A 12778-nucleotide genomic window follows, 5' to 3' on the forward strand; every position below is an offset into this window, starting at 1 on the left:
CCAGCCATGCAGCAATATTGGCTTCTTTAATTTTTAAGTGACTGGAAAGGCAAGGCTGGGAGCTGGGATGAAGAGACACCAGCACTCTCTGTGCCCCTGGAGCCACTCTGCTGCCCTTCACCTTGGGGGGAATGGAGCCCAAATACTGACTGAGCTCCATCCTGCCAGTCAGACAGTGGGATCTGAGGAGTCTGGGACACACAGCCCTTGGTTTGGTTAATTTTGGCCAAGAACTTTTGATCAAATTCCCCCCTCTCTTTGTCACCACATCCCCACTGCTCTTCCTGCCAGGCAGGAACCACCAGCATCCCCTGCCAGCTGCCTACAGGGTATGAAGGCACTGGGTGTGAAGCAGAGAGGGGCAAGGGCTGAGACCCAAATGCAGTTGCCCAGGCAGGCCATTGTCCTGCAGAGCACATGGAGAGCCAGGGATGGAGCGTGTGACACATCTGACACTCTCCAGCCAGACCAAAGCTGCACCCACACCGGCACGACCTGGGTTTGTGCCAACACAGCAGGGCACGCCTGGCCCTGAGGAGGGTTGGCATGGCAGCCCTGGCTGGGGGCCAGCCCCAGGCAGCGGCAGGGAGCCCAGCAAGCAGCTCTTGACTGCTGAAGCTCCAGGACGCTCTCGGATTTCCCCGTGGCAGCCTCAGCCTGAGTGTGGCCCAGTTCCACCAGCTCATTTGTGTGCAAAACAGGAAGGGGATCAGGATGGATAAAAAAGGCCCAGCTTCTCTGAAAGAATGTTTTACACCCAAAAAAAGCAAAATAAAAGCCAATGGCACACTTCTGTCCCTGGTCCCTCCTGAACACCCTCCAACTCTGATGGAGCAGCCCAGGAGGATTCTGTTATGCTGTTAGATGGAAGGAGAAGCTGAGGCATTAATGGCTTTTGCATTTCTCTGGCTGAGAAGGGGTTTTCTGCCAGAAAGGGTAGGCACCCCAGCAGGCAGGGCAGCAGTGCCCCGTCAAGCTGTGGTGCAGGGGCCCAGAACTGGCCCAGCCTCACCGTCTGCAGGAATTTTACTCTGCTGCCAGTTCCAGACAAATCCCTTTTATTTGCTTGTTCAGGTTTCAGTGCCATAATTGTCATCTGAGCCAGCTCTCAAGAGAAAAAGGAAGAAAAGAAAAGAAAAAACATGTGAAGGGAGAGTAGCACGGGACCCAAGCCACCAGCCTTATTGCATCCTGCCTGCTCCTGCCTGGGGTCTGGCCAGCTCCTCTCTCACAGGGCCTGGCTCTCTGCCGCTGCTCTGGACCTCCCCAGAGCTGGGACTGAGTAACTGGGAGGGGTTTGGTCCAAATGGAGCTTTTGAGCACCAGAAGTCCAGTAAATGCTGCTGCTTTGGGGGATAAAGCACCCCTTAAATATGAGCTCAGCCCCAGAATGCCCAGAGGAAGGGTCCTGACAGCCCTTTCTGGGCAGTGAACAGCACAGTGCAGTTCTGAGCTTCTCCTGTGCTCACCCAAATGAAAGTTTGCTCTAAATCACCAGCTCTGGGAGGTAGGTGGGGTTTTTTTTTAATATAATATTTCCAGTGGAAACTGGAGCACCCCTTTACTTCACCAGCTAGTCACAGAGCTGCTTCAACCTGACAGAGCTGTGGTCACCTGGGTGGAGACCCCAGTGTCACAGAACTTGGGACCCCAAAATGAAAATGGGCAGCAGTGGGATGGGATCCAAGTACATGGGAGTACAGTGACTGGAGCTGATGCATCACCACTGCACAGGAGATTGTCTGCTGGGCACCTCCATCCCCAGGTGGGATGGGAAGGGCAGGATCTGCACCAGGACCAGCTGTGAGCACTGGGATGTGCAGGAGGGCTCCTCAACACAAGCACCCCACAATGGACAAAGAAGCATCCACAGTGTTTGCACCCTTCCTCACCCCCATAATCATCCTTGTGGATGCAGGACAGTCAGCCAGCCTTGGCTTTGACCTACATGTATATTTTAAATAACATCAACTGAAATGACAAAGGAAAGCATGAAGTCAGTCAAAGGCATGGAAGGGAAAAATTAAGTCAGTCAAAAAAAGGCCAAAGTGTTTCTGACCACAAGGGTGGTTCAGCTGGAGAAAAAACAGCCCTGAATGCCACAAGTGCCTGGTTTCCTCAAATCACTACTTTTCTTGTTAAAAACAAAACAGAAGAGAAGGGTGTTTGGGCAGCAGGTTCCTCGGGTTCTGGGAAGAAGCTGGGATGTCTCTGTGCTTGGGGGATACAGAGCAGATGGAGGGGGTGGGGGCTGTGACACGCTGGTTATCACAGTCAGGTCCCAGCTCTCTGCTCAGCTTCCCCAAAAATTATTCATACAGGACATAATGCCCCTACCCTGGCCTCACTCTCCCAAAGGAGGCTGCCTCCATCCCCAGCACCAAGTCCTCATCACACACAACACAGTTGTCCCCACCGTGTCCTACCTGCCATTGTGTCTCCACTGAGTGCCAGAGGACAGATTCACCCTGCTCCAGGCAGAGCTGTCCCTGGTCCCAGTCCTAGCCAACCAGCCAATATCCCATCCCCCAGCACCTCAAAAGGTTGTGTCACCCTGTCCCCCACCCCAAAAAACAGGCTGTTGTGGCAGGACTGTTCAGAAAAGGAGTTTTGGGCCAGAGGATGCTTGTCCAGAGATGTCCCCAAACCCCAGGGAAGGGTAGCTGTGGGCAAGGTGATCTCTGCAGCTGAACATGCCATCTCTGGGCTAGTAGTAGTCCTCCTCACTGTCCCTGTAATCCTCAGGTGTCGTGCGGGGCTTCAGCAGGGAGAAGTCTGTCAGGTTGAGTTGGTCTGAAATGGCAGCATGAGGACAATGTGACATTGCCACCCTGCTTTGCCTGTCCCCCTCCCCACCAGGACCAAAGCCAAACCATGCACAGCAGCTTTCAGGGGCATCCCCAGCACAGCCCTGTGCTCCAGCAGCTCCTGCCATAGTGGTGTGCTGTGCCCAAACATCTGTTCCCACGTCCCCATGAGAGCAGGGGGATAAGGAGGCGGTGCTCACCCGGTGTGAAGACGGTCAGGCTGGCCAGTGCCACCACCTCCCCGAGCCTGTTCCGGGCAAAGCAGCGGTACGTGCCCTCATCCGTCACCCGCACGCCCTGGATCTGGAGCCAGCCTGTCACCTCGTATTTCTGGGGGCCACCTCTGAACTGCAAGAAGGGAGGATTTCTGTCAGCACTTGTGGCAGAAGCAAGAGGGAGTCTGTGCCACAGAGCCCCGGTCCCCTTTCAGCAGGCACTGAGGTCCCAGGATTGCTCTGGTAGCAACCATGCTATTTTCTGTTTATCCTCTGGAATAAATAAGCTTTTCCTGACCCAGCTGGGCTGCAGCTGTGTTTGCAGGCTGCTATTATGGTGTGGTGGCCAGGGGTGGAGGACAGTAGAGTTTCCTCCAGCCAGGCAGGGTAGTCTTTGGGGTGAAGATCCTCAGTCAGACCCTGTGACAAGCTGTGGGGAGGCCTGAAGGACAGAAAGATAGAAGGGGGCCATGGTGCAGGTTCCACCTGCTCCTCTGGCTCCCTCCATCCATCCTACCACAGTTTCTTCCTCATTTGTGCCTGGCTGAGGTGCATGGCCCCTTTGCCTCTGCTCACACCCTCTAATAGCTAAGTACACCCAGCTGGGTGCTATATTTGGGGCTGGCCACAGGCAGGATGCTGACCCCTGGGCCTGCCAGCTCAGGGAGAGAAGCCCTGCTGATGGGAAAAAAGGGTAGGAACTGCCTGAGTGTGCTGGTAGGACCAGAGGACAACCCAGGCTGTAAGGCACTGGGGAAGTCCTCTTTCCTTCTCTCTTTCCAGCCCTGCCAGCAAGACTGCAAGTGAAGCCAGCATACACAGCAAACTAAAGGCAGGCAAGTAGGAAACTCCCTGCTTCAGGACTCTATGAATAAGTTCAAAAAATACCAGAGGAAATGACAGAAGAGAGCTATGCTGATGGCTCCTACCACTGAGACACCAGCCCTAGCTCAGTTAGTTCTCATCTTATAGAGCCTCCAGTCACCCCTTCTCATCCCCAGGCAGCCAGGCTTAGCCATTCCCAGAGTATGACCACTCTCAGGTCTGGTTGTCCATGAGCCCTGGGAAGCACTGGGTCACTCTGGGGTTGTCTTCAATGCCCTGGGCACACGGCTCACCTGGACAGAGATGTGGGGGTCATCTCCAGGCAGCAGCATCTCCGTGCCATCCTTCCTCCACTCAATGGATGCCATGGGGTAGGCAAAGACCTCGCAGCCGAAGATGACATCCTGCCCGGTGATGTTCCATGTGTCATAGGGAGGAGAGGTGATCTGAGGCTCTGGGAGGGGGGTAGAGGAGAGCAGGTTGGACTCAGAAGAGGTCCCACCCTTGGCAGGTCCCACAGACTCTCTTGGGCAGGTCTCTGGAGCAGCAGCATTTGGTTCACATAGAGATGCCGGGACCCTTCCCATGTCTGTCTCCTCTCCCTCCCATGGCAGATCCCCACCTTTCCCAAGGACATGGTCCCTCCTCACAGCTGGGACTGGGAGCTCCCTCCCCTACACCCCCAGTCCATGGAGGGTTGCCATCCCTGCTGGCCTGTGTTTCCCTGCCCATGCAGTGATGCTCAGGAGACACACGCAGCAGGAAGAGTGCAATGACAGCAATGTTACAAAACAAAGCTCTCCTGAGCCATTGGAGCATGCTCCTCCTGTGGGAGAAAGGCCAAGGGGCACTCATCCAGCCTGAGGCTGGTGAGGATGGATGAGGTAGTTGAGCTTCCAGCCAAGTGAGGCCTCTGCTCTGACACAGGGCTCGTGACAGCAATGAAAGGAGTCAGCAGGTCCCCATGTCCCAGATGGAGCCAACAGCTCCAGGTTCCACATCCCTTCCCTGGAGGGACAGAGTGAGGACTGTCCTCACACACACCTGGTCCATGATCTGGCCCATAGCATGAGCCAGAGTTCAAGGAAGGGTTTCCACCTTCAGATATACCTGGAAAAACAGATGATGATCTACAGAAAATAAGGTCAACCTTGACACCCCTCAGGCTGCAGTGACATCACTGGGTGACCTGTGCCGGGCTGGGCAGGATGGGGCATGGCCTTCCTGCTAGACTGTTCCCTCTCAACCCCCACCCGAGTTTTAAATGGGAGATGGAAATCACACAGCCAAGCCAAACCAACCCTGGTTTCTATTTGCAGGAGGCAGGCACATTTCTCAGGAGCAGCAGGCCAGTGTGAACCCAGCCCCAACGCCAAGAATTCGCTAACAATTCCCTGGAACTTCCCCATCTGCTCCAGCAGGATTTGTTGCTTCCATAAACTCCACTCCCTCTTGGCAAAGCTTCTCCCATATTTCTCCAAGCACTGGATCTGCAAGGGGCTCCCCCAGCACAGCAGGGTGGGGGCACTAGTGGGAACCTGGCACTGCAGGGAGCAGCCCCCAGCACAGTCCTGTCCCTGGTTTTGCTGCCAGGTGAAACTGTTAAGCCAGACCCCCTTGCTTGGCTCTTCCCACAGCTCCAGGGCTACTACCTGACTCACAGGGACCTTCATGGGCCACAGTGAGGTTGGTGTCGGGGTGAGCATGGGCAGCCTCCAGGAACTTGCAGATCTGGGCGTAGGTTTTGCCGTCAGAGCCGCAGAGAGCCAGGTGGGAGAGGCAGGCACACTGGGGCTCGGGCACCTCTCCGTGACGCAGGTCCCCGGCATCCAGCTGGCACTCCAGGTGCTCCCCACACTTGCCGTAGAAGTGGTTGGTGTTGTCCAGGTCACAGATCTGTCCCTCCAGGTTGGCACACTCCCAGCAACAGTCACAGGCATCCCGCACCGTGCCTGCCAGGCACCCGCGTGGCGTCGGGCACTCCTCTGGCTGGCACTCAGTGCAGCCCTCCCCTTCCTCCAGCAGCCGCTGCCAGCCCCGCTGGAGGTAGTCAGAGGTGCTGGGAAAAGCCTGGCCCAGCTGGAGAAAAGCCCAGTGCAAGGAGAACAAGGAAAGCATGAGGCAAGAGATGCTGAAGGGCTTGGCTTCGGACATCCTCACGGCAGCTCCTCTATCCCAGTCCCACTGTCACTTGGATGGGGATTTCTGGCACTGCTCTGGTCTCCCTGTCTAGATCTGAGGAGCCATCCTGGCCTGTGAGGAGGGAGAAAGCATGTTACTGGTGCAGGAAGTATCTCCCACTCCTTTGTCTCCTGGCTGGCTTGCTCTGAGCAGCAACACTGCATGATGTGCAGAGGAGGGTTGGTCACAGCCCCTCTCACCCCCAGCCCTGCAGTCATGGCCTTTGCACCCTGGAGCTCCCCAGCCAGCTTCTGTCCTGAGACACTGAGCGTCTTCTGGAGAGAGAGTGCCAATGACCCCAGCCCATAAGGTTTAATCCTTGTTCCCTTGGCAGCCCAGCATGCAAAGTCCAGCCTCCTCTGACCCCAACACACCCTGGGAAGCCACAGGGCTAGCAGGGCACTGGACAGGCTGTTCTACATTATGTTCAGCTCATTCATACCCTGCTCCTGGTGTCCCATTAAAAAGTTGCTCTCAAGCCCCTTTCCTTTCCCCACTGCTTTGCAGGAGTTGCAAACCCTTTTTTCCTCTCTCACCAGTATGCAAGCACAATGGAGTGGCTGATCCTGCAGACAAGGTGCTCTTTCTGTGCTGGAGGCAGCCAAGTCAGGAGAATGTTCCCACTCAGGCCTGGCTTTTGTTCTCCTTCCCTCCCTGTGCTGTAACCCCTCTTTTTAGTCACCACCTACTTGAACAGGGGAACAAATGTCCACTCCCCAGAAGATTTTGTGACCCCCTCAGTCATCACACAGGCAACTGAAGCTGAGCATGGAGGAGCCCAGTGCACAGGTGAGCAACCACTGGACTGACAACAGACCCAATGTGATCAGTGTGTACCAGCACAGCAGGGACCCTGCCCCCAAACTCCAAGACTGCATTACCTATTCAGGCAAGGAAGAAGCTGCTCTACTCCGGCTTCCCATCTCTCCCGGGGGTAGGGAGGGGGGGGAACGTGGCATCTCAGAGCCTGTCCCCAGAGAGGGTAACAATGAACCAAATCCCTTTGCGAACATCCCTCCCTGCCCCCTGTTATACCCGCTCTGCCTTCCCTGAGATGGGTGAAATTGTGGTCCTCGCCCCGGGGCGGCTCAGCATAAGCGAGGGGGGCCGGGGAGGGGACCTAGGCAGACAGGCAGTCCCCTCCCCTCCCGCTGGGAACAGCACCGAAGGGCAAGCGGCAGCTACACCCCCACTCTTGGGGCTCACACAGCCCAGAGCTGGGGTAGGGATACTGGGTTACATATATGCATCCCCCGGATAAAAAACCGCGATGATTTGACCCCTTTACCATACACCACCAGACGCCCCAGGGGTGGAAAGAGGCAGAGGGTCCCAGTGCCGGAGCCCTCCCGCAGCCCACCCTACCGGTCTGTACGGAGTGAGGCTCCATCCCCCGATGGATGGGGGTGGGGGGGGCGGAGAAAGGGTACGGGGGAATTGCAAAGTTGGTCTCTGGCTCCGCACGTCTGGAGTGCAGGCGCTGGGGGTGCTGGAAGAGAGCTGGGAAGGGGCACGACGTCCCTTGGGGTCCCCCAGGAGCCACCCCGCCATAAGCCGCCACTTACCGGAGGCGCCGGTGCCGCGGGCCGCCGGTGCGCAGTGGCCGTGGCGGCAGGGCTGCTGGCCCCCAGGGCTGCTGGCCCCCGGCCGCTCCAGCACCGCCGTGATGTCAGCGAAACGTGAATCCCCCCGCCCCTCTCTGGGCCCGCGGCCCGTCCCCGGACCGGGACACGGGCTGGCTGGCACCCCTTCCCTGCCGGGGTCCCACCACGCACCGCAGCCTGGCCCCGGGGTTCTGCCGCTCCGGCTCCCTGGCACCGACACCTCCCCGCTGGAATCACCCCAGTCGTGTGCGGCACCTGGGCTGATGCTCTGCCCCATCCATGGGGCAAGAAGGGATTGGGGTCCCTCCTTTGCAGTCCAAGTTGGCAGCAGTCCTTGGGGACAAGTGGATGGCAGAGGAGGGAATGGCTAAGGAAGTGGTCAAAAGCGTCTCTCAGGCTGTAATTTGGCTGGGAAACATAGACTGAAAAGTTGAGCAGCTGCAGCAAATAAATGGGGGGATAGCTCCTGGGAATGTCTGCACTCGTCTCACACCAGGAGCCACGTGTGAAGGGGGTATTGGGGTATAAACCACGGTGCTCCCGTGGCTGGAGTGGAGCTATTTGGAGCAATGGTGGGACTGCTCCTTGCCACAGCAGTGCAAAACCCATGTGTACAGAACTGGGGCTCCAGACCTCCCCAGCAAGCTGCCTCGCTGCTCCCTGCCTCAGTTTCCCTCTGGAACTGGCACTGAGGAGTGGGGGAGGCAGCCTGCCTTTGCAGCGCAAACACACACCGTGCCTTTGCGTCTTGCTCCAGATGCCATGCCAGAGGGGATTCACATAGTCTGCTCCTCTCCAGGCAAGGAATTTGTGGGATTTAGTTCCCCCATGAAGCTCAAGCAAAGTAGGACCCCTCAAAGGATCTGGTTTCCTTCACCATGCTGCAAAAATCTGCTTTTGCTTTCCAACACCCTCCTGCAAATTTGTTCTGGGTTCCAGGGCTTTCACTCAGTCACATTGTGAGTCCAGCCATGTCTAACGAATGGAAAATGCAGCAGGCTTCAGCCCCCTTAAATCTGCCTCTGCCGGCCAAGCTCCCCTCCCCAGCCCCCTGCTGCAGAGGGGGGTTTCCTGCCAGCTCTGCCTTCAGCCTCAAGTCCCACTCCCCCTCTGTGGCCCCCAGCCCCTTGGCTCAGGGCTGCCTCCCCCCCTGGCTCCCCTTGTCCAACCTATTGAGTTCAGTCACCACATGCCACAAGTTTTCAGGTCCAGCATCCACGAGTTGCTGAGCAGCTGGGGCTGCAGCTGTTTTGGGAGCAGGGAAAAACTCAGGAAGGGCTGAGGTTTTCCTACATGCTGGGACAGAGCCTGAGCAGAGAGGAGACAGATTGTAGTGCTGAGCCTCAGACAGGAGGGCTGAGCCTCCTGGGCTATCCCTGCCATACCACCCTTGCCACTTTGGGATGAAGGACTTGCATGTTCAGGCATTCCTGCACACCTTCACTTGCCCCTGCTCCACACAGTGGGGCAAAGCAGTGAAGCAAGCCTGGCCCTGTATGCCACCTCCTGATCACAAAGCTCCTGGCCAGCACAGAAACAGAGCCAGCACTTAAATCCCAGGCACTGCTGAGAACAGACCTTCAGTGTTTCAGGTTATTTGTGTCTCTTGCCCTCGGCAAGGGGGAACAGGCCCCATTGCTGCTGTCCTTTCTCACACAGGGTTCCTCTTCCCATGTGCCATGGCTCAAACACTTGGTGTGTCTTATCTTCATGGGATTATCAGGGCCTCTGGGTGGCTGAATTCACCAGAGCATCATGGCAGCATCAGCCACTAACTGGGGAGATCCCTTGGCCAAAGGTGAAATCCAAACACAGGTCTGAGCAGGAGCAGGTCCTCTTGTGGAGGAATACAACCAGAATACAGCCCCAGAAAGCCAAGGGCAGCTTAGCTCAGCTCAACAAGATGGAGCTCAAACGTGGCAGTCAATTAAACCTCCTGCTTAATGAGACTATTGAATGTGTTAATAGACAGTAGCAGCAATGAATGAGAGGTGGAAGATCTAACCTGTGCTTAACAAGTTCTGCTCAATCACACCTGAAGTCAATCAACACAGCCATGGCTCAAATGGGGTTTGTGGCTTAGGTTGCTTTACAGCTTTGTGGGGAAAAGGTGATCACAGCCCTGCATGGCCTGGCACTTGGGTAAACTGCATTCCTGGCTCCCTACCAGTGCTGGCTAGTTATCTCTCTTTCCTCACTTTTCATGAGCCCAGTGAAGCTCCTGGAGCTGGGCTTTGAAGGCTGAGCCTAAAGCACAGAAGTCTCCTCCTCCCTTCCGGGTGGGTTGCTCCCCATCGCTGTTTTCTCATGTTGTGATGGTCCCATAGAAGCCAGGAGTCCATGGGTGCTCCAAGCAGGCCCACATCCTTGGCATCCCTCCAGAGCTCTGCCATCAGAATGAAACACATCACATTCAGTAAGGGTTACCACACTGCCCCTGGCCCCACTGACCCCCCCGCAGACACCCCATAGCAATCTGGAGTTTATGGCAGACAAAGCCAAGGGAAAAATCCACTCTGGAAAAAAAAAAGTCCTAGGCCAAGTGACTCAACGTACATCATGTTAGGCAGGGCTGGCAAGCAGCACTGGGGCTGGGCTGGTGGGGTTGAGAATGTGGGTTATGTCACAGCAGAAGCACATGTCACTAGAGATCCTGGGACAGAATGCTGCCGGCACACTGCCTGGGCCATGGGGGTCTCCTTCTGGTAATAAACCAAATCTCTCTCATTTCACATCAGATACACTCTCTGCTGCCTGCTGTCTGACAGTCTTAAACAGCCTGGCTCTGTGGTTCAACCCAAGGCTGAGTGGTTCTCTAGGGGCCCCAGCCACATTCCAGGGTTCCACTGTGGGGACAAGGCATGGGCAGCAGGCAGGTCACCCCTGCGTGCCAGGCCGGACCTGCTCTAGGAAGCAGCCAGGCTCAGGTTTCTCCAGGCTTTTCCAGACCAAATTCCTCTGAAGAACCAACCCGTCAGCAAATTCTTGGGGAAGCGGTTGCAGCTGTGTGCAGGGTCACCCGGCCCCGAGGCACGACCGCCGAACGGAAAGGGACGCCCCGGGGTCCCCGGCAAGAGCCGCGGCTCAGCTCCATCCCGGCAGGAATCCTGAGGTTTTTCCACCAGCCCCATCCAAGCGCAAGTCTAATAACCCGGGGGCAGGAACCGAAAGGCGGCGGGGGCTGCATTCCCGGGATGTCCCCGGACTGGCACGACCGTGCCAACTTTGACACTGCGGTGCCGGATGAGAGCGGGTTCCACGGCCCCGTGACCCGCCCGGCTCCTCCCACAGCCCGCGGCAAACGGGGCCCTGCGTGTCCCGCCCGGCCCGCAGGGCTGCCCCGGCCCGGGTGCGGGTGGCGGCTGCGGGGTCTCTGCTGCCACCTCCAGGGCACTGCTGGACTCGTCCCCGGCCCCTTGCGGTGACACTGGTTCCGTACCTGGGGGCTGCAGAGCCCGCAGTAATGCATGCACACTTCAGCCCCACCACCCTTATCTTCTGCGCACTAAAAGCCCCACTATCAGCCGAGCCTGGGAGCCCTCACCACTGTAATGTCCTGAGGGGCTTAGGCACATCCTCCTGTGACAATGGGATCCTCTGTTCAGCCTGCCCTGGTGCTCAGGGCTGCATGGCCCCCTCAGACGGGGTGGGTGCTCCAGAGGGTGCTGCCAGCTCAGTAGCACCGCGCCCGCTGCCGCCTTTGCCACCCTCCCTTTCCCCAGCCTCCAGAATGCCAGCAGGGCTGGGAGGCAGCCAGGGAAGGTGACCCGCTGCCAGCACCCCGGCACCCGCTGCCACTGGGGACGGCCACTGGGGAGAGGGGTAGCCTGCCCGCTCCCCCCTGCAAGAGGCTGCCCGTTTCCAGGCGTCATTAAAGAGCAATTAGCTGGAAATTAAGCTGAGAACAAGTATTGATTAGCTCATTAAGGCTGGGGGAGCCGGCTGAGGCGGTAGGAATTGCTGCTGCTCGCCCTCATTATGGGCAAGGTTAAAGCATGTGGTCGGGCAGCTCATTAAAAATGCCAGGGACCAATCGATGTCCCCAGCCCAGTGCCGCCCAGCACCCCCAGCACCCCTGGGGACATCCAGCTGCTCTCTTTCTGGGACTGGCTCTTGACCTTTGTGATGAGCCAGCTCGGGAAGGTACTGAGCATCCTTGCTCCCCTGCCTTCACTACTGCATCCTGCGCTCCCCTGCAGAGGCAGCAGTGTCCCTTTTGGGCTCGTCAACACCCTAGAACTCACTGGCCAAGTAAGATTTCTCTTTCCCACTTAGGGGAATCCCCAGTTCCCCCTAGTGTGGTGAAGTGGCTGAATCTGCACCACTGCTGGCTCCAGGAGAGAGCAGACACCGTAGCTGAGCAGCTCAGACCTGCAACATTCCAGTACTTGGTTTTTCATGTCTCTGCCTAGTGGTGCCAGCTTGTGCAGGTGTGGGGCAGACCAAAGATGATCTCAGGGATGGAATGAAAGCAGGTGACAGATGAAAGACACTCAGTGGCTCTGTGTGCCACACCACACTGCCCTGTATCCCAGGCTCATGGATCTTGGAGGTCTCTTAGAGTTAGCGCAGACTCGGCCCGGCCAGACCCAGCCACCCCAAGCATCTGTGTCTCTGATCCCATGGCCCTCCCATTTCCGTCTCTGCCTCTTGTGGCCACCAGCAGCTCCTGGCCAGCACACACAAGGAGGGTGTCCCTGCAAAGCCGGGAGGGGTGTGTGGGAGGAGGCAGGTGTCATCATTATTTTTGTTTTCTTTACACTGCTCTGGAAATATATTGTATTCTTAGATAATCCCGTTCAATTATACCACAATAAAACACATAATAAAAACGTAATTCATTTTTCCTGAGCGCTCCAGCTCCCTGTGCCTTGGCAAGCTATTAAAAATTTGTCTTCATTTTTCTGGCAAGAGCCTTGTACCTTTTCATCTTTAATTTATGAGAGCAGAATAGCTACTGACAAGCCCTTATTGCACGGCAAGGGTCTGCATTATTTATAAGCTGCCAATGGCTGGCTCAGGGGAGATATTTGCAATATTCCAGGGCCGGGAGAAGGAGGGAGACAGACCCGTGATGTGCCTGTCCCAATTCACTCACTTCCCCACCCTGGGCAGTTGCTGGGTGCAGGTGTTGTCCTGGGTGCCC

At 56.9% G+C, this 12778-nt stretch overlaps 1 protein-coding gene across 1 annotated transcript; it reads right to left on the minus strand.

Moving 5' to 3' along the window:
- Positions 1-1061: 1061 nt before the first annotated feature.
- KAZALD1 (Kazal type serine peptidase inhibitor domain 1) lies at positions 1062-7644 on the minus strand. The gene is made up of 5 exons (XM_030240872.2): positions 7594-7644; positions 5500-6100; positions 4141-4301; positions 3008-3155; positions 1062-2793 (listed from the first exon to the last, which is right to left on the minus strand). Exons 2-5 carry the CDS (start codon positions 5999-6001, stop codon positions 2708-2710), a joined length of 897 nt encoding a protein of 298 aa, XP_030096732.1. The 5' UTR covers positions 6002-6100; positions 7594-7644; the 3' UTR covers positions 1062-2707.
- Positions 7645-12778: the final 5134 nt, after the last annotated feature.

The sequence above is a fragment of the Serinus canaria genome, chromosome 6 (assembly GCF_022539315.1).
Source record: "Serinus canaria isolate serCan28SL12 chromosome 6, serCan2020, whole genome shotgun sequence".
NCBI lineage: Eukaryota > Metazoa > Chordata > Aves > Passeriformes > Fringillidae > Serinus > Serinus canaria.